At 42.4% G+C, this 21,961-nt stretch overlaps 1 protein-coding gene across 1 annotated transcript in view; it reads right to left on the minus strand.

Moving 5' to 3' along the window:
- LOC139766042 (structural maintenance of chromosomes protein 6-like) overlaps nt 1-21,961 on the minus strand; it is a 353,590-nt gene that overhangs the window by 25,773 nt on the left and 305,856 nt on the right. Inside the window, exon 15 of the mRNA XM_071694167.1 lies at nt 5,453-5,547. Within this exon, the coding sequence (XP_071550268.1) occupies nt 5,453-5,547 (95 nt within the window). The remainder of the gene's footprint in view (nt 1-5,452; nt 5,548-21,961) is intronic.

The following is a 21,961-nucleotide window of genomic DNA, read 5'->3' on the forward strand; positions in this document are numbered from 1 at the left end:
TTAATTGACATACCATCCTCTTTACATCATCATTCCAAGTCTAGTGTGGTAAAGTAATACATGAGCTTCCACACAATGTTTCTTACTTTTCATTTTACACACAACTGTAAGTAGATTCTTCAAATGAGACCAAAGTCACCATTCATGCCACTTTCACACACAAAATACTTCCACGCATATGATCCCAAATCATCTCTCTTGCATCTTCATCTGAAATATCCCTGGCCTTAATATAATTTCTCTCTATATCTACCCATTTCTTGTGGTCTACCTTTCCTCTTTGTACCTTTTGTTTACAACATATGTGCTTGACCAGCCTATACTCTGTTATTCCTTTTCTACAACTTCACACTGTATAACTTTTTCTTAAATCTTTACTATATTCATCCTCTTAATTCCAATTATAGTACACAAATTATCCATCTCTACTACTCATTTTTTTAACCTATCCTGACAAATACACACAAGAGTTCCAATCCATAAATCAGCACAGGGATGAGTACTCCATGCACATTCTGTGATCATATTCTTTCTATTCATCAGAGCTTTTACAACACATCCCAATTTTTCTCCCTTGCACGGCTCTACTTTCAACTTCAGCTTTCTCACTAACATCTTTCCTACTCTTGAATCCCAAACATTCAAACTTATCCACAAATTACAGTTCTTCACCATGCAAGATGATCTTAACTCCCTCACTTTCCAAAACTTAGCATATTACTTTTATCCATATTCACTTTCAGCAGTGTCCTCATTAACACCACACAATCCAACTCTTCCCCTGATGAAGTAAGCAAAATGACATCTGTATGCAAAAACTGCAGCAACTTCCAGGATGTTTTTCCATGGGCTAGAGCTACAGGAAAATCACCCCATCACTCTCACCTTATACACTATTCCATCCATAGGAACACTAAATGGACACAGCGGTGTCACACAACCATAATGCACTATCATAATTATTTCAAAACACATGCACATCACCACTTACTCTTTAAGCTTACCAAGAGATAAATAAGATCTCACCTGTTCTGCTCAAAGGGGTATATGACAAAGAAAGGAAAGAGAAGATAAAAGTGAGGGAGGATTAGCCCTCTTAATAAAAGATAGTCCTAAGTTTCAAAAAACAGAAAGCCCATTAAGATAATACCTAATGGAAAGACTATATGAAGGAAGGAAGTGCATAACGGTGTTAATATATAATCCTTCAAGGAATTTCAACGATCCAGAACAAATTTACAATGATGACAATGAAGGAACAATCAGGATGATACATAAAGCAGTGAAACACTCACTTAGAGAATGTAATGATAAAGGGGATTTCAATAACAGAGAGACAAACTGAGGGACTTTGGATCCTCATGGTGACAGAGAGTCATGGTACAATTTTTAGTGGAAAAAGGAAAATTTCCTTTACCATCATGTTAGGCAGCACAATGGATGAGGATGTGTGTTGGAGGGTGGCTGTGATAGAAATTAAATTTTTGAGGACATTATGTGGTGTGAAGTTGTTTGATTGAGTAAGTAATAAGAGGATAAGACAGAGGTGCGGTAATAAAGAAAGTGGCTGAGAGAGTTGCAGGGGGTGTGCTAAAATGGTTTGGACATATGGAAAGAATGAGAGAAGAGAGGTTGACAAAGAGAATATATATGTCAGATGTGGAAGGGACAAGGAAAAGGGGGAGACCAAATTGAAGATGGGAGGAAGGAGCTTAAAGGATTTTGAGTTATCGGGGCCTGAACATGCAGGAGGGTGAAAGGCATGCATGGGATAGAGTGACCCGGAACAATGTGGTATACATGGGTCAACATACTGTTAAAGGACTGAACCAGAGAATGTGAAGTGGCCAGGGGAACCATGGGAATGTTTTGGGGGTGGTAATGAATGGGGTGCTGTGGTTTCAATGCACTTCGCATGACAGCTAGAGAATGGATGTGAATGAATGTAGGCATTCTTTGTCGGTTCCTGGCACTACCTCATGAATAAAGGAAATGATGATCAAGTGTGGAAAAAAAAATGCCAGTATGAAGTGGTCACATGGGTAGGACACTCAAGAAATACTGTGCACTAAAACCTCAAATACAAAATGTGCTTTGGTTGTATTCCTACAAAAGCTGTGCAAACTGCTGAGAAAAAAATCACCATCAAACATAAACCACCATTAGCATAAAAAAGGAAGGTTGAGTACGATATAAAAGACAGCTCTACTGATTGGGAGGAGAGAAGACTGAATATAATGTATGAAACCTCTCATGCAAAAGATGGGGAGATGAAGTTCCTTTCTTATGAGGTTGATTTCCCATCATACTGGATTCTTATTTCAAAGATAGGAACAACAGAGGTGGTAAGTACAATCAATGTCTTTATGAATACTATATATAGAAGCTATTATTATCATTATACTTTGTCGCTGTCTCCCGTGTTAGCAAGGTAGCGCAAGAAAACAAATGAAAGAATGGCCCAACCCACCCACATACACATGTATATACATACACGTCCACACACGCACATGTACATACCTATACATTGCAACGTATACATATATATACATACATAGACATATACATATATACACATGTACATAATTCATACTTGCTGCCTTTATTCATTCCCGTCGCCACCTTGCCACACATGAAATGACAACCCCCTCCCCCCACATGCGCACGAGGTAGAGCTAGGAAAAGACAACAAAGGCCACATTCATTCACACTCAGTCTCTAGCTGTCATGTATAATGCACCAAAACCACAGTTCCCTTTCCACATACAGGCCCCACAAACCTTTCCATGGTTTACCCCAGACACTTCACATGCCCTGGTTCAATCCATAGACAGCACGTCGACCCCAGTATAACACATGGTTCCAATTCACTCTATTCCTTGCACGCCTTTCACCCTCCTGCATGTTCAGGCCCCGATCACTCAAAATCTTTTTCACTTCGTCTTTCCACCTCCAATTTGGTCTCCCACTTCTCCTCGTTCCCTCCACCTCTGACACATATATGCTCTTTGTCAATCTTTCCTCACTCATTCTCTCCATGTGACCAAACCATTTCAAAACACCCTCTTCTGCTCTCTCAACCACACTCTTTTTATTATCACACATCTCTCTTACCCTTTCATTACTTACTCGATCAAACCACCTCACACCACATATTGTCCTCAAACATCTCATTTCCAACACATCCACCCTCCTTTGCACAACCCTACACCTTGCAACCATATAATATAGTTGGAACTACTATTCCTTTAAACATACCCATTTTTGCTTTACGAGATAATGTTCTCGCCTCCCACACATTTTTCAATGCTCCCAGAACTTTTGCTCCCTCCCCCACCCTGTGACTCACTTCCGCTTCCATGGTTCCAACTGCCGCCAAATCCACTCCCAGATATCTAAAACATCTCACTTCCTCCAGTTTTTCTCCAATCAACTTTACCTCCCAGTTGACTTGTCCCTCAACCCTACCGTACCTAATAACCTTGTTCTTATTCACATTTACTCTCAGCTTTCTTCTTTCACACACTTTACCAAACTCAGTCACCGACTTCTGCAATTTCTCACCCGAATCAGCCACCAGCACTGCATCATCAGCGAACAATAACTGACTCGCTTCCCAAGCCCACTCATCCACAACAGACTGCATACTTACCCTTATATATGAGGTTTATGTTTAAAGTATGTACCTGTAAATGTGTATATTAGAAAGTACAAAATAAATTTTCATGGAGAAGAAATTTCCTAAGTGAGAGACAGCTTTATTTTATGAAAAGAAGGTTATGTGTAACTAACTCTTAGAATTCTATAAGAAAAAGAACTCAGTCCTACGGGGGACTGTCTGTATTTGGGCTGCCAGAAAGAATATGACACTACCACACAGGAGGCTGATTAAGAAGCTAGATCACCAAGCAGATAAAGAGGGTATGTTTGAAGGAATAGTGGTTCCAACAATGTTGTATGGTTGCGAGGCGTGGGCTATGGATAGAGTTGTGCGCAGGAGGATGGATGTGCTGGAAATGAGATGTTTGAGGACAATGTGTGGTGTGAGGTGGTTTGATCGAGTAAGTAACGTAAGGGTAAGAGAGATGTGTGGAAATAAAAAGAGCGTGGTTGAGAGAGCAGAAGAGGGTGTTTTGAAATGGTTTGGGCACATGGAGAGAATGAGTGAGGAAAGATTGACCAAGAGGATATATGTGTCGGAGGTGGAGGGAACGAGGAGAAGTGGGAGACCAAATTGGAGGTGGAAAGATGGAGTGAAAAAGATTTTGTGTGATCGGGGCCTGAACATGCAGGAGGGTGAAAGGAGGGCAAGGAATAGAGTGAATTGGAGCGATGTGGTATACCGGGGTTGACGTGCTGTCAGTGGATTGAATCAAGGCATGTGAAGCATCTGGGGTAAACCATGGAAAGCTGTGTAGGTATGCATATCTGCGTGTGTGGACGTATGTATATACATGTGTATGGGGGTGGGTTGGGCCATTTCTTTCGTCTGTTTCCTTGCGCTACCTCGCAAACGCGGGAGACCGGCAAAAAAAAAAAAAAACTCTTACGATGGATAAAAGATTATCTCAAAAGGAAACATCAAAGTATGCATGTTAGAAGAGCTCGACTATTCCAACTGGGTTGAAATAAGCAGTGGAGTGCCAAATGGTTTAGTTCTGGGGCTATTACTATCCTTGATCCATGTTCATGACTTACCTGAAGGTATGGAGTCCTACCTGAATATGTTTGCAAATGATGCGAAGGTCATGGGAGAAAAGAGGACTGAATCAGCTTACATGGGTACCTAAACAGACTCCAAAGTTGGTCTGACATATGGTTGATGAAATTCGACCTGAGGAAATATAAAGTAATGAGGACAGGACAGCCTCAATATGATCATTACCTCGCAGGAAATAAGCTACAGGATTCTCTATGTGAGAAAGACTTAGGAGTTAATGCCATCCCTGATCCTGGTGCCAAAATCCCATATTAGGACAACAGTTAGGGAGACAAACCATCTTCTCAGAAATATCAGAACAGCTTTCGAGTGTACAGGTAAGGAAATTTTTGGCAAGCTCTTCATATCCTACATTAGGCCAAAACTAGAATATGCTTCCCAGGTTTAACCACACCTAAAGAAGTGCAGATAGCTCAGAGAGAAAGTCCAGAGGAGAGTTACAAGAATGGTACCAGAATTTCCAATGTATACTGTGTCCATGATAGTGAGGCTTTACTGTATGAGATTAGCAAGGATTGAGAAACACTTAACAGAAAGCATAGGGTTTAGATGTTCATAACTTCCAAGGGATTCTTAAGATTCTCTCAAGGCTTGCAGGATGAACCAACCCTGGAGAGAAAACACTACAAAATATGACAAAAACCACCTCTGGAGTGAAAAAAACAAAAAATAAAACCCAATAAAGATCAGTTTTCAAGGACAAGTGGAAGAGCATTACAAAAAACAACTTACTTGGCTATACTGATTGAAGTTGAGTCACTCTGATCACCCATTTTGACCACGTTTAGAGAGAGTGTTTTGTTCTCGAAGTCAAAGTTCAAACATCCCTGAAATAACATGACAAAAATGAAGGATGATAATCATCTCTGCATCAGCTTAGGTTTATATTCTTCCATGTTTGTTAATTTACACTGTGGTGATAAATCTGCCAAGGAAGAGCTTCTCATCTGCAATCTTTTACTAATCTAACAATAAGTCATATCCTCAAACATCTGTGTTTCTTACTCACTAATAAGTGCTGTATGTTAACTATGCAAATTTTTATTTATTTATCTATTCTATTTTATTTTGCTTTGTTGCTGCCTCCTGCGTTAGCGAGGTAGCGCAAGGAAACAGACGAAAGAATGGCCCAACCCACCCACATACACATGTCTATACATACACGTCCACACACGCAAATATACATACCTATACATCTCAACGTATACATATATATATATATATATATACACACAGACATATACATATATACACATGCACATAATTCATACTGTCTGCCTTTATTCATTCCCATCGCCACCCCGCCACACATGTAATAACAACCCCCTCCCCCCTCATGTACGCGAGGTAGCACTAGGAAGACAACAAAGGCCCCATTTGTTCACACTCAGTCTCTAGCTGTCATGTAATAATGCACCGAAACCACAGCTCCCTTTCCACATCCAGGCCCCACACAACTTTCCATGGTTTACCCCAGACGCTTCACATGCCCTGGTTCAATCCACTGACAGCAGATCGACCCCGGTATACCACATTGTTCCAATTCACTCTATTCCTTGCCCGCCTTTCCCCCTCCTGCATGTTCAGGCCCCGATCACTCAAAATCTTTTTCACTCCATCTTTCCACCTCCAATTAGGTCTCCCACTTCTCCTCGTTCCCTCCACCTCCGACACATATATCCTCTTGGTCAATCTTTCCTCACTCATTCTCTCCCTGTGACCAAACCATTTCAAAACACCCTTTTCTGCTCTCTCAACCACACTCTTTTTATTACCACACATCTCTCTTACCCTATTATTACTTACTCGATCAAACCACCTCACACCCCATATTGTCCTCAAACATCTCATTTCCAGCACATCCACTCTCCTCTGCACAACTCTATCCATAGCCCATGCATCGCAACCATACAACATTGTTGGAAACACTATTCCTTCAAACATACCCATTTTTGTTTTCCGAGATAATGTTCTGGACTTCCACACATTCTTCAAGGCTCCCAGAATTTTCGCCCCCTCCCCCACCCTATGATTCACTTTCGCTTCCATGGTTCCATCCGCTGCCAAATCCACTCCCAGATATCTAAAACACTTCACTTCCTCCAGTTTTTCTCCATTCAAACTTACCTCCCAATTGACTTGACCCTCAACCTTGCTCTTATTCACATTTTCTCTCAACTTTCTTCTTTCACACACTTTACCAAACTCAGTCACCAGCTTCTGCAGTTTCTCACATGAATCAGCCACCAGCGCTGTATCATCAGCAAACAACTGACTCACTTCCCAAGCTCTCTCATCCACAACAGACTGCATACTATGCAAATATGTTGATGATAAAAAAACAGCAAACTCCACCATAAGGTAGGCTCACATGAGTAAGGAAAATGTATAATACATTCAATAATTTTTTCATACATGTTCACCATTTCCCAGGTTAGCGAGGTAAGGCCAGGAACAGATGAACAAATGGCCTCATTCATTCAATCCACTCTTGAATAATGCACTGAATTCAAAGCCCCACAAACCTTCCAGTTGTTTCCCCCAAAATGTCATCCCCACATCACTCCAATACATTCTTTCTTTGCATGCCTTGCATCGTCCTGCATGGTTGGATCCTAAGCCCTCAAAGGATCGTTCACTCCATCACTCCTATCTCCTTCTTGGTTCCCCCTCTTCCCAGTAACTCTCTTCTGATATTCATACACATTTTTTCCTCACTCACCCTATCCAAATGTCCATTTCATTTCAACACACTCTCTTCAGCTCTCTCATCCACAGTCAACTCAATAGGAACCTAGCTTAAGGTTGGGTATGTGTGTGTGTGCAAATATATATCCCTGGAGACGGGAGAGAGAATACTTCTCACATATTCCCCAGTGTGTTGTAGAAGGCGACTAAAGGAGGCGGGAGTTGGAGGCTGGAAACCCTCCCCTTACTGTATTTCAATTTCTAAAAAGGGAAACAGGAGTCAAGCAGGAAGTGCTCACCCTCCTCAAAGGCTCAGATTGGGGTGTCTGAATGTGTGTTAACGTAACCATGATGAGAAGAAAGGAGAGATAAGTAGTATGTTTGAGGAAAGAAACCTGGATGTTCTTCTGGCTCTGAGTGCAAAACTCAAGGGTAAAGGGGAAGAGTGGTTTGGGAAAGCCTTGGGAGTAAAGTTGGGGGTTGGTGAGAGGACAGGAGCTGAGGAAGAAGTAGCACTACTCCTGAAACAGGAATTGTGGGAGTTTGTGATACAGTGTAAGAAAGTAAATTCTAGATTGACGTGGGTAAAACTGAAAAAGGATGGATAGACATGGGTGATTATTGGTGCTTATGCACCTGGTCATGAGAAGAAAGATCATAAGAGGCAAGTGTTTTGGTAGCAGCTGAGTGAGTGTGTCAGCAGCATCGATGCACGAGACTGGGTTATAGTGATGGGTGATTTAAATGTGGCTGAAAAAAGACTGGTGATTGGGAGTACCTGGTTTAAAAAGAGAGATATACATAAGTATACATATGTGAGTAGGAAAGATGGTCAAAGGGCATTATTGGATTACATGTTAATTGACAGGTGTATAAAAGAGAGATTTTTGGATGTTAATGTGCTAAGAGCGGCAGCTGGTGGGATGTCTGATCACTATCTTGTGGTGGTGAAGATTTCTAGAGGTTTTCAATAAAGAGAGAATGTTGGGATGAAGAGAGTGGTGAGAGTAAGTGAGCTCAGAAAGGAGACTTGTGTGAGGAAGTACCAGGAGATATTGAGTGTAGAATGGCAAAAGGTGAAAGCAAATGACATGGGGGGAGTGGGAGAGGAATGGGATGTATTTTGGGATGCGGTGATGGCTTGTGCAAAAGATGCAGGTGGAATGAGAAAGGTGGGAGGTAGGCAGATTAGAAAGGGTAGTGAGTGGTGGGGTGAAGGAGTAAAGTTGTTTGTGAAGGAGAAAAGAGAGGCCTTTGGATGATACTTCCAAGGAGGGAGTGCAAATACTGGAAAATGTATAAAAGAAAATGGCAGGAGGTCAAGAGAAAGGTGTAAGGGTAGAAAAAGAGGGCAAATGAGAGTTGGGGTGAGAAAGTATTAAACTTAAGGGTGAATAAAGAGACATTTTGGAAGGAGGTAAATAATGTGCATAAGACAAGAGAACAAATGGGAACATCGGTGAAGGGGGTGAATGGGCAAGTAATAACAGCGGTAAAGTGAGGAGACAGAGTGAGTATTTTGAAGGTTTGTTGAATGTGTTTGATGATAGAGTGGCAGATATAGGGTGCTTTGGTCAGGATGGTGTGCAAAGTGTGATGATCATGGAGAATAGTTTGGTTAAGAAAGAAGAGGTAGTGAAAGCCTTGTGGAAGACAAAAGTCGGCAAGGCGGCAGGTTTGGATGGTACTGCAGTAGAATTTATTATGAAAGGGTGTAACTGTGTTGTTGATTGGTTGGTAAAGATATTCAATGTATGTATGGATCACGGTGAAGTGTGTGAGAAATGGTTGAATACATGCATAGTGCCATTGTACAAAGGGAAAGGAGATACAGGTAAATGTTCAAACTACAAAGGGATAAGTCTGTTACGTATTCCTGGAAAATTATATGGGAGGGTAATGATTGAGAGGGTGAAGGCATGTACAGAGCATCAGATTGGGGAAGAGCAGTGTGGTTTCAGAAGTGGTAGAGGATGTATGGATCAAGTGCTTGCTTTGAAGAATGTGTGTGAGAAATACCTAGAAAAACAGATGGATCTGTATGTAGCATTTATGGATCTGGAGAAGGCATATGATAGGGTTGATAGAGATGCTTTGTGGAAGATCTTAAGAGTTCATGGTGAAGGGGATAAGCTGCAAGAAGGAGTGAGAAGTTTTTATCAAGGATGTAAGGCATGTGTAGGAGTAGGAAGAAAGGAGAGTGATTGGTTCTCAGTGAAGGCTGGTCTGCAGCAAGGGTGTGTGATGTTTCCATGATTGTTTAATTTGTTTATGGATGGGGTGGTTATGGAGGTACATGCAAGAGTTTTGGAGAAAGGGGTGAGTATGCAGTCTGTTGGGAACGAGGGGGCCTGGGAAGTAATTCAGTTGTTATTTGCCAATGATACAGCTCTGGTGGCTGATTCGAGCAAGGAGCTGCAGAGGTTGGTGACTGAGTTTGGAAAAGTGTGTGAAAGGAGAATGTTGAGAGTAAATGTGAATAAGAGCAGGTTATTAGGTTCAGCAGGGTTGAGGGACAAGTTAATTGGGATGAAAGTTTGAATGGAGAAAAATTGGAGGAAGTAAAGTGTTTTAGATATCTAGGAGTGGACTTAGCAGCTAATGGAACCATGGAAGTGGAAGTGAGTCACAGGGTGGGGGAGGAAGCAAAGGTTCTAGGAGCAACGAAGAATGTGCGGAAAGAAAGAACATTATCGAGGAGAGCCAAAATGGGTATGTTTGAAGGAATAGTAGTTCCAACAATATCAAATGGTTGCGAGGCAGGGGCTATAGATAGGATTGTACAGAGGAGGGTGGATATGTTGGAAATGCAATGTTTGAGGATAATATGAGGTGTGAGGTGGTTTGATCGAGTAAGTAATGAAAGGGTAAGAGAGATGTGCGGTAATAAAAAGAGTGTGGTTGAGAGAGCAGAAGAGGGTGTGTTAAAATGGTTTGGAGATACGGAATGTAGCAGTGAGGAAAGGTAGGGAAAAAGGATATTTGTCTCAGAGGTGGAGGGAACAAGGAGAAGTGGGAGACCAAATTGGTGGAAGGATGGAGTGAAAGAGATTTTGAGTGACAGGTGCCTCTCCATTACAGACAGGTGAAACCGTAATGGAGGGGTGTTATTGGTGCCATCATTCTGTATGCAGGGATGACCACAAAAATGTGATTGCTTAACAATGCTAGGAAATCACCCCATAGATCTCGAAAATCCCATTATTCTATACCCTTCTACTGATTATGCCAAACACAATGTCATTGAGTCTGAGTTAATTGCTAATACTAAGAACTTTAATTTGTCCCCAGGCAATTCTAAAGCCCATCCTAGTGTAACCAAATCATTATGAGAAAATTAACAAATCACAGAAACAAGAAAAAAAAGTTGTTCAAGACAAACCCAGCTACCCAGGTCAATATCCCACCATGTGACCAGTGCTTGGTCTATACAGATAAGTGAAGGATGGTATGAATCAAGTGTGATGTTGGGATTTAAATATCTAAGTGCTGACACCTGATGAGGTGGATTGTCTCCAAAAAACATGTTGTGCCATATATATATTGATGTGCTGTCAATTGGTTGAACCAGGGCATGTGAAGCATCTGGGGTAAACCATGGAAAGCTTTGTGGGACCTGGATGTGGAAAGGGCACTATGGTTTCGGTTCACTACACATGACAGTTACAAAAAGGGTGTGAAAGAATGTGGCGTTTGTTGTCTTTTCCCCATGCTACCTCATGTGTGCGAGGGGGGGGGGTACTGTTTCATGTGTGGAGGGCTGGTGATGGGAATGGATGAAGGCAGCAAGTATGAATATGTACATGTGCATATATGTATAGGTCTGTGTACGTATGTGTTGAAATGTATAGGTATGTATATGTGTGTGTGTGTGTGGGCGTTTATGTATATACATGTGTATTTGGGTGGGTTGCGCCATTCTTTTGTCTGTTTCCTTGCGTTACCTCGCTAATGCAGGAGACAGTGACTAAGTATGGGAGGTGAATGCAAGAGTTTTGGAGAAGGGGCAAGTATGCAGTCTGTTGTGGATGAGAGAGCTTGGGAAGTGAGTCAGTTGTTGTTCGTTGATGATACAGCGCTGGTGGCTGATTCGGGTGAGAAACTGCAGAAGCTGGTGACTGAGTTTGGTAAAGTGTGTGAAAGAAGAAAGCTGAGAGTAAATGTGAATAAGAGCAAGGTTATTAGGTACAGTAGGGTTGAGGAACAAGTCAATTGGGAGGTAAGTCTGAATGGAGAAAAACTGGAGGAAGTGAAGCGTTTTAGATATCTGGGAGTGGATTTGGCAGCGGAGGGAACCATGGAAGCGGAAGTGGATCATAGGGTGGGGGAGGGGGCGAAAATTCTGGGAGCCTTGAAGAATGTGTGGAAGTCGAGAACATTATCTCGGAAAGCAAAAATGGGTATGTTTGAAGGAATAGTGGTTCCAACAATGTTGTATGGTTGCGAGGCGTGGGCTATGGATAGAGTTGTGCGCAGGAGGATGGATGTGCTGGAAATGAGATGTTTGAGGACAATGTGTGGTGTGAGGTGGTTTGATCGAGTAAGTAACGTAAGGGTGAGAGAGATGTGTGGAAATAAAAAGAGCGTGGTTGAGAGAGCAGAAGAGGGTGTTTTGAAATGGTTTGGGCACATGGAGAGAATGTGTGAGGAAATATTGACCAAGAGGATATATGTGTCGGAGGTGGAGGGAACGAGGAGAAGAGGGAGACCAAATTGAAGGTGGAAAGATGGAGTGAAAAAGATTTTGTGTGATCGGGGCCTGAACATGCAGGAGGGTGAAAGGAGGGCAAGGAATAGAGTGAATTGGAGCGATGTGGTATACCAGGGTTGACGTGCTGTCAGTGGATTGAATCGGGGCATGTGAAGCGTCTGGGGTAAACCATGGAAAGCTGTGTAGGGATGTATATTTTGCGTGTGTGGACGTATGTATATACATGTGTATGGGGGTGGGTTGGGCCATTTCTTTCGTCTGTTTCCTTGCGCTACCTCGCAAACGCGGGAGACAGCGGCAAAAAAAAAAAAAAAAAAAAAAAAATATATATATATATATATATATATATATATATATATATATATATATATATATATGAGTGTGTTAGTGGTTTTGATGCACGAGACCGGGTTATAGTGATGGGTGATTTGAATGCAAAGGTGAGTAATGTGGCAGTTGAGGGAATAATTGGTATACATGGGGTGTTCAGTGTTGTAAATGGAAATGGTGAAGAGCTTGTAGATTTATGTGCTGAACAAGAACTGGTGATTGGGAATACCTGGTTTAAAAAGCGAGATATACATAAGTATACGTATGTAAGTAGGAGAGATGGCCAGAGAGCGTTATTGGATTACGTGTTAATTGACAGGCGCGCGAAAGAGAGACTTTTGGATGTTAATGTGCTGAGAGGTGCAACTGGAGGGATGTCTGATCATTATCTTGTGGAGGCTAAGGTGAAGATTTCTATGGGTTTTCAGAAAAGAAGAGTGAATGTTGTGGTGAAGAGGGTGGTGAGAGTAAGTGAGCTTGGGAAGGAGACGTGTGTGAGGAAGTACCAAGAGAGACTGAGTACAGAATGGAAAAAGGTGAGAACAATGGAAGTAAGGGGAGTGGGGGAGGAATGGGATGTATTTAGGGAATCAGTGATGGATTGCGCAAAAGATGCTTGTGGCATGAGAAGAGTGGGAGGTGGGTTGATTTGAAAGGGTAGTGAGTGGTGGGATGAAGAAGTAAGATTATTAGTAAAAGAGAAGAGAGAGGCATTTGGACGATTTTTGCAGGGAAAAAATGCAATTGAGTGGGAGATGTATAAAAGAAAGAGACAGGTCAAGAGAAAGGTGCAAGAGGTGAAAAAGAGGGCAAATGAGAGTTGGGGTGAGAGAGTATCATTAAATTTTAGGGAGAATAAAAAGATGTTCTGGAAGGAGGTAAATAAAGTGCGTAAGACAAGGGAGCAAATGGGAACTTCAGTGAAGGGCGCAAATGGGGAGGTGATAACAAGTAGTGGTGATGTGAGAAGGAGATGGAGTGAGTATTTTGAAGGTTTGTTGAATGTGTTTGATGATAGAGTGGCAGATATAGGGTGTTTTGGTCGAGGTGGTGTGCAAGGTGAGAGGGTTAGGGAAAATGATTTGGTAAACAGAGAAGAGGTAGTAAAAGCTTTGCGGAAGATGAAAGCTGGCAAAGCAGCAGGTTTGGATGGTATTGCAGTGGAATTTATCAAAAAAGGGGGTGACGGTATTGTTGACTGGTTGGTAAGGTTATTTAATGTATGTATGACTCATGGTGAGGTGCCTGAGGATTGGCGGAATGCGTGCATAGTGCCATTGTACAAAGGCAAAGGGGATAAAAGTGAGTGCTCAAATTACAGAGGTATAAGTTTGTTGCATGCTCTGTACATGCCTTCACCCTCTCAATCAATACCCTCCCATATAATTTACCAGGAATACTCAACAAACATTTTTTTTTCATTCTTTTTATTATACTTTGTCGCTGTCTCCCGCGTGTCTTTCGTCTGTTTCCTTGCGCTACCTCGCAAATGCCGGAGACAGCGACAAAGTATAATAAAAAAAAATGAAAAAAAAATTTGGTGAGTATTCCTGGTAAATTATATGGGAGGGTATTGATTGAGAGGGTGAAGGCATGTACAGAGCATCAGACTGGGGAAGAGCAGTGTGGTTTCAGAAGTGGTAGAGGATGTGTGGATCAGGTCTTTGCTTTGAAAAATGTATGTGAGAAATACTTAGAAAAGCAAATGGATTTGTATGTAGCATTTATGGATCTGGAGAAGGCATATGATAGAGTTGATAGAGATGCTCTGTGGAAGGTATTAAGAATATATGGTGTGGGAGGCAAGTTGTTAGAAGCAGTGAAAAGTTTTTATCGAGGATGTAAGGCATGTGTACATGTAGGAAGAGAGGAGAGTGATTGGTTCTCAGTGAGTGTAGGTTTGCGGCAGGGGTGTGTGATGTCTCCATGGTTGTTTAATTTGTTTATGGATGGGGTTGTTAGGGAGGTAAATGCAAGAGTTTTGGAAAGAGGGGCAAGTATGAAGTCTGTTGGGGATGAGAGAGCTTGGGAAGTGAGTCAGTTGTTGTTCGCTGATGATACAGCGCTGGTGGCTGATTCATGTGAGAAACTGCAGAAGCTGGTGACTGAGTTTGGTAAAGTGTGTGGAAGAAGAAAGTTAAGAGTAAATGTGAATAAGAGCAAGGTTATTAGGTACAGTAGGGTTGAGGGTCAAGTCAATTGGGAGGTGAGTTTGAATGGAGAAAAACTGGAGGAAGTGAAGTGTTTTAGATATCTGGGAGTGGATCTGGCAGCGGATGGAACCATGGAAGCGGAAGTGGATCATAGGGTGGGGGAGGGGGCGAAAATTCTGGGGGCCTTGAAGAATGTGTGGAAGTCGAGAACATTATCTCGGAAAGCAAAAATGGGTATGTTTGAAGGAATAGTGGTTCCAACAATGTTGTATGGTTGCGAGGCGTGGGCTATGGATAGAGTTGTGCGCAGGAGGATGGATGTGCTGGAAATGAGATGTTTGAGGACAATGTGTGGTGTGATGTGGTTTGATCGAGTGAGTAACGTAAGAGTAAGAGAGATGTGTGGAAATAAAAAGAGCGTGGTTGAGAGAGCAGAAGAGGGTGTTTTGAAGTGGTTTGGGCACATGGAGAGAATGAGTGAGGAAAGATTGACCAAGAGGATATATGTGTCGGAGGTGGAGGGAACGAGGAGAAGAGGGAGACCAAATTGGAGGTGGAAAGATGGAGTGAAAAAGATTTTGTGTGATCGGGGCCTGAACATGCAGGAGGGTGAAAGGAGGGCAAGGAATAGAGTGAATTGGAGCGATGTGGTATACCAGGGCTGACATGCTGTCAGTGGATTGAATCAAGGCATGTGAAGCGTCTGGGGTAAACCATGGAAAGCTGTGTAGATATGTATATTTGCGTGTGTGGACGTATGTATATACATGTGTATGGGGGGGTTGGGCCATTTCTTTCGTCTGTTTCCTTGCGCTACCTCGCAAACGCGGGAGACAGCGACAAAGTATAAAAAAAAAAAATAATATAATATAATATATATATATATATATTTTTTTTGCTTTGTCGATGTCTCCCGTGTTTGCGAGGTAGCGCAAAGAAACAGACGAAAGAAATGGCCAAACCCACCCATATACACATGTATATACATACATGTCCACACACGCAAGTATACATACCTATACATCTCAATGTACACATATATATACACACACAGACACATACATATATACACATGCACACAATTCACACTGTCTGCCTTTATTTATTCCCATCGCCACCTCGCCACACATGGAATAACATCCCCCTCCCCCTCATGTGTGCAAGGTAGTGCTAGGAAAAGACAACAAAGGCCCCATTCGTTCACACTCAGTCTCTAGCTGTCATGCAATAATGCCCGAAACCACAGCTCCTTTTCCTCATCCAGGCCCCACAGAACTTTCCATGGTTTACCCCAGACGCTTCACATGCCCTGATTCACTCCACTGACAGCACGTTGACCCCGGTATACCACATCGATCCAATTGACTCTATTCCTTGCCCGCCTTTCACCCTCCTGCATGTTCAGGCCTCAATCGCTCAAATTCTTTTGCACTCCATCCTTCCACCCCAAATTTGGTCTTCCACTTCTCGTTCCTTCCACCTCTGACAGATATATCTTCTTTTTCAATCTTTCCTAACTCATTCTCTCCATGTGACCAAACCATTTTAAAACACCCTCTTCTGCTCTCAATCACACTCTTTTCATTACCACACATCTCTGTTACCCATACATTACTCACTCAATCAAACCACCTCACACCATATAATTTTTATATCTATTTATTTATTTATTTTGCTTTGTCGCTGTCTCCTGCGTTTGTAAGGTAGCGCAAGGAAACAGACGAAAGAAATGGACAAACCCACCCATATACACATGTATATACATACACGTCCACACACGCAAGGATACATACCTATACATCTCAATGTACACATATATATACACACACAGACACATACATATATACACATGCACACAATTCACACAGTCTGCCTTTATTTATTCCCATCGCCACCTCACCACACATGGAATAACATCCCCCTCCCCCCTTATGTGTGCAAGGTAGCGCTAGGAAAAGACAACAAAGGCCCCATTCGTTCACACTCAGTCTCTAGCTGTCATGCAATAATGCCCGAAACCATAGCTCCTTTTCCTCATCCAGGCCCCACAGAACTTTCCATGGTTTACCCCAGACGCTTCACATGCCCTGATTCACTCCACTGACAGCATGTCGACCCCGGTATACCACATCGATCCAATTGACTCTATTCCTTGCCTGCCTTTCACCCTCCTGCATGTTCAGGCATCAATCGCTAAAATTCTTTTGCACTCCATCTTTCCACCCCAAATTTGGTCTTCCACTTCTCCTCGTTCCTTCCACCTCTGACAGATATATCTTCTTTTTCAATCTTTCCTCACTCATTCTCTCCATGTGACCAAACCATTTCAAAACACCCTCTACTGCTCTCAATCACACTCTTTTCATTACCACACATCTCTTGTTACCCATACATGACTCACTCAATCAAACCACCTCACACCACATAATTTTTATATCTATTTATCTATTTATTTTGCTTTGTCGCTGTCTCCTGCGTTTGTAAGGCAGCGCAAGGAAACAGACGAAAGAAATGGCCAAACCCACCCCTATACACATGTATAAACATAAACGTCCACACACGCAAATATACATACCTATACATCTCAATGTACACATATATATACACACACAGACATATACATATATATACACATGCACACAATTCACACTGTCTGCCTTTATTCATTCCCATTGCCACCTCGCCACACATGGAATAACATCCCCCTCCCCCCTCATGTGTGCGAAGTAGCGCTAGGAAAAGACAACAAAGGCCCCATTCATTCACACTCAGTCTCTAGCTGTCATGCAATAATGCACCGAAACCACAGTTCCCTTTCCACATCCAGACCCCACACAACTTTCCATGGTTTACCCCAGATGCTTCACATACCCTGATTCAATCCATTGACAGCACATCGACCCGGTATACCACATCGATCCAATTCACTCTATTCCTTGCACGCCTTTCACCCTCCTGCATGTTCAGACCCTGATCACTCAAAATCTTTTTCACTCCATCTTTCCACCTCCAATTTGGTCTCCCACTTCTCCTCGTTCCCTCCACCTCCGACACATATATCCTCTCGGTCAATCTTTCCTCACTCATTCTCTCCATGTGACCAAACCATTTCAAAACACCCTCTTCTGCTCTCTCAACCATACTCTTTTTATTTCCACACATCTCTCTTACCCTTACATCACTTACTTGATCAAACCACCTCACACCACATAATGTCATCAAACATCTCATTTCCAGCACATCCACCCTCCTGCACACAACTCTATCCATAGCCCACGCCTCACAACCATACAACATTTTTGGAACCACTATTCCTTCAAACATACCCATTTTTGCTTTCCGAGATAATGTTCTCGACTTCCACACATTCTTCAAGGCTCCCAGGATTTTCGCCCCCTCCCTCACCTTATGATTCACTTCCGCTTCCATGGTTCCATCCGCTGCCAGATCCACTCCCAGATATCTAAACACTTCACTTCCTCCAATTTTTCTCCATTCAAACTTACCTCCCAATTGACTTGACCCTCAACCCTACTGTACCTAATAACCTTGCTCTTATTCACATTTACTCTTAACTTTCTTCTTTCACACGCTTTACAAAACGCAGTCACCAGCTTCTGCAGTTTCTCACATGAATCAGCCACAAGCGCTGTATCATCAACGAACAACAACTGACTCACTTCCCAAGCTCTCTCATCCACAACAGACTTCATACTTGCCCCTCTTTCCAAAACTCTTGCATTCACCTCCCTAACAACCCCATCCATAAACAAATTAAACAACCATGGAGACATCACACACCCCTGCCGCAAACCTACATTCACTGAGAACCAATCACTTTCCTCTCTTCCTATACGTACACATGCCTTACATCCTCGATAAAAACTTTTCGCTGCTTCTAACAACTTACCTCCCACACCATATATTGTCAGTACCTTCCACAGAGCATCTCTATTAACTCTATCATATGCCTTCTCCAGATCCATTGGTTTTCTAAGTATTTCTCACATACATTTTTCAAAGCAAACACCTGATCCACACATCCTCTACCACTTCTGAAACCACACTTCTCTTCCCCAATCTGATGCTCTGAACATGCCTTCACCCTCTCAATCACAATGGAAATGGTGAAGAGCTTGTAGATTTATGTGCTGAAAAAGGACTGGTGATTGGGAATACCTGGTTTAAAAAGCGAGATATACATAAGGATACGTATGTAAGTAGGAGAGATGGCCAGAGAGCGTTATTGGATTACGTGTTAATTGATAGACGCACGAAAGAGAGACTTTTGGATGTTAATGTGTTGAGAGGTGCAACTGGAGGGATGTCTGATCATTATCTTCTGGAGGCGAAGGTGAAGATTTGTAGAGGTTTTCAGAAAAGAAGAGATAATGTTGGGGTGAAGAGAGTGGTGAGAGTAAGTGAGCCTGGGAAGGAGATTTGTGTGAGGAAGTACCAGGAGAGATTGAGTACAGAATGGAAAAAGGTGAGAACAAAGGAGGTAAGGGGAGTGGGGGAGGAATGGGATTATTTAGGGAAGCGGTGATGGCTTGAGCAAAAGGTACTTGTGGCATGAGAAGCGTGGGAGGTGGGTTGATTAGAAAGGGGAGTGAGTGGTGGGATGAAGAAGGAAGATTATTAGTGAAAGAGAAGAGAGAGGCATTTGGACAATTTTTGCAGGGAAAAAATGCAAATGAGTGGGAGATATATATAAGAAAGAGACAGGAAGTCAAGAGAAAGGTGCAAGAGGTGAAAAAGAAGGCAAATGAGATTTGGGGTGAGAGAGTATCATTAAACTTCAGGGAGAATAAAAAGATGTTTTGGAAGGAGGTAAATAAAGTGCATAAGACAAGGGAGCAAATGGGAACTTCAGTGAAGGAGGCTAATGGGGAGGTGATAACAAGTAGTGGTGATGTGAGAAGGAGATGGAGTGAGTATTTTGAAGGTTTGTTGAATGTGTTTGATGATAGAGTGGCAGATATAGGGTGTTTTGGTCAAGGTGGTGTGCAAAGTGAGAGGGTTAGGGAAAATGATTTGGTAAACAGAGAAGAGGTAGTAAAAGCTTTGCGGAAGATGAAAGCCGGCAAGGCAGCAGGTTTGGATGGTACTGCAGTGGAATTTATTAGAAAAGGGGGTGACTGTATTGTTGACTGGTTGGTAAGGTTATTTAATGTATGTATGATTCATGGTGAGGTGCCTGAGGATTGGCGGAATGCGTGCATAGTGCCATTGTACAAAGGCAAAGTGGATAAGAGTGAGTGCTCAAATTACAGAGGTATAAGTTTGTTGAGTATTCCTGGTAAATTATATGGGAGGGTATTGATTGAGAGGGTGAAGGCAAGTACAGAGCATCAGATTGGGGAAGAGCAGGGTGGTTTCAGAAGTGTTGGAGGATGTGTGGTTCAGGTGTTTGTTTTGAAGAATGTATGTGAGAAATACTTAGAAAAGCAAATGGATTTGTATGTAGCATTTATGGATCTGGAGAAGGCATATGATAGAGTTAATAGAGATGCTCTGTGGAAGGTACTGAGAATACATGGTGTGGGAGGCAAGTTGTTAGAAGCAGTGAAAAGTTTTTATCGAGGATGTAAGGCATGTGTACGTGTAGGAAGAGAGGAAAGTGATTGGTTCTCAGTGAATGTAGGTTTGCGGCAGGGGTGTGTGATGTCTCCATGGTTGTTTAATTTGTTTATGGATGGGGTTGTTAGGGAGGTGAATGCAAGAGTTTTGGAAAGAGGGGCAAGTATGAAGTCTGTTGTGGATGAGAGAGCTTGGGAAGTGAGACAGTTGTTGTTCGCTGATGATACACCACTGGTGGCAGATTCATGTAAGAAACTGCAGAAGCTGGTGACTGAGTTTGGTAAAGTGTGTGAAAGAAGAAAGTTAAGAGTAAATGTGAATAAGAGCAAGGTTATTAGGTACAGTAGGGTTGAGGGTCAAGTCAATTGGGAGGTAAGTTTGAATGGAGAAAAATTGGAGGAAGTAAAATGTTTTAGATATCTGGGAGTGGATCTGGCAGCGGATGGAACCATGAAAGCGGAAGTGAATCATAGGGTGGGGGAAAGGGCGAAAATTCTGGGAGCCTTGATGAATGTTTGGAAGTCGAGAACATTATCTCGGAAAGCAAAAATGGGTATGTTTGAAGGAATAGTGGTTCCAATAATGTTGTATGGTTGTGAGGCGTGGGCTATGGATAGAGTTGTGCACAGGAGGGTGGATGTGCTGGAAATGAGATGTTTGAGGACAATATGTGGTGTGAGGTGGTTTGATCGAGTAAGTAATGTAAGGGTAAGAGAGATGTGTGGAAATAAAAAGTGTGGTTGAGAGAGCAGAACAGGGTGTTTTGAAATGGTCTGGTCACATGGAGAGAATGAGTGAGGAAAGATTGACCAAGAGGATATATGTGTCAGAGGTGGAGGGAACGAGGAGAAGTGGGAGACCAAATTGGAGGTGGAAAGATGGAGTGAAAAAGATTTTGAGTGATTGGGGCCTGAACATGCAGGAGGGGGAAAGGCGTGCAAGGAATAGAGTGAATTGGAACGATGTGGTATACCGGGGTCGACGTGCTGTTAATGGATTGAACCAGGGCATGTGAAGCGTCTGGGGTAAACCATGGAAAGTTTTGTGGGGCCTGGATGTGGAAGGGGAGCTGTGGTTTCGGTGCATTATTACATGACAGCTAGAGACTGAGTGTATCAAAACGTGTGTGGATGTAACCAAGATGAGAAAAAAGGAGAGATAGGTAGTATGTTTGAGGAAAGGAACCTGGATGTTTTGGCTCTGAGTGAAACGAAGCTCAAGGGTAAAGGGGAAGAGTGGTTTGGGAATGTCTTGGGAGTAAAGTCAGGGGTTGGTGAGAAGACAAGAGAAAGGGAAGGAGTAGCACTACTCCCGAAACAGGAGTAGTGGGAGTATGTGATAGAGTGTAAGAAAGTAAACTCTATTTTGATATGAGTAAAACTGAAAGTGGATGGAGAGAAATGGGTGATTATTGGGCATATGCACCTGGGCATGAGAAGAAAGATTATGAGAGGCAAGTGTTTTGGGAGTAGCTGAGTGAGCGTGTTAATAGTTTTGATGGACGAGACTGGGTTATGGTGATGGGTGATTTGAATGCAAAGGTGAGTAATGTGGCAGGTGAGGGAATAACTGGTGTACATGGGGTGTTCATTATTGTAAATGGAAATGGTGAAGAGCTTGTAGATTTATGTGCTGAAAAAGGACTGGTGATTGGGAATACCTGGTTTAAAAAGAGAAATATACATAATTATACATAAGTAAGAAGGAGAGATAGCCAGAGAGCGTTATTGGATTGCATGTTAATTGATAGGTGCACGAAAGAGAGACTTTTGGATGTTA

Source organism: Panulirus ornatus, chromosome 56 (genome assembly GCF_036320965.1).
Source record: "Panulirus ornatus isolate Po-2019 chromosome 56, ASM3632096v1, whole genome shotgun sequence".
Taxonomy (NCBI): domain Eukaryota; kingdom Metazoa; phylum Arthropoda; class Malacostraca; order Decapoda; family Palinuridae; genus Panulirus; species Panulirus ornatus.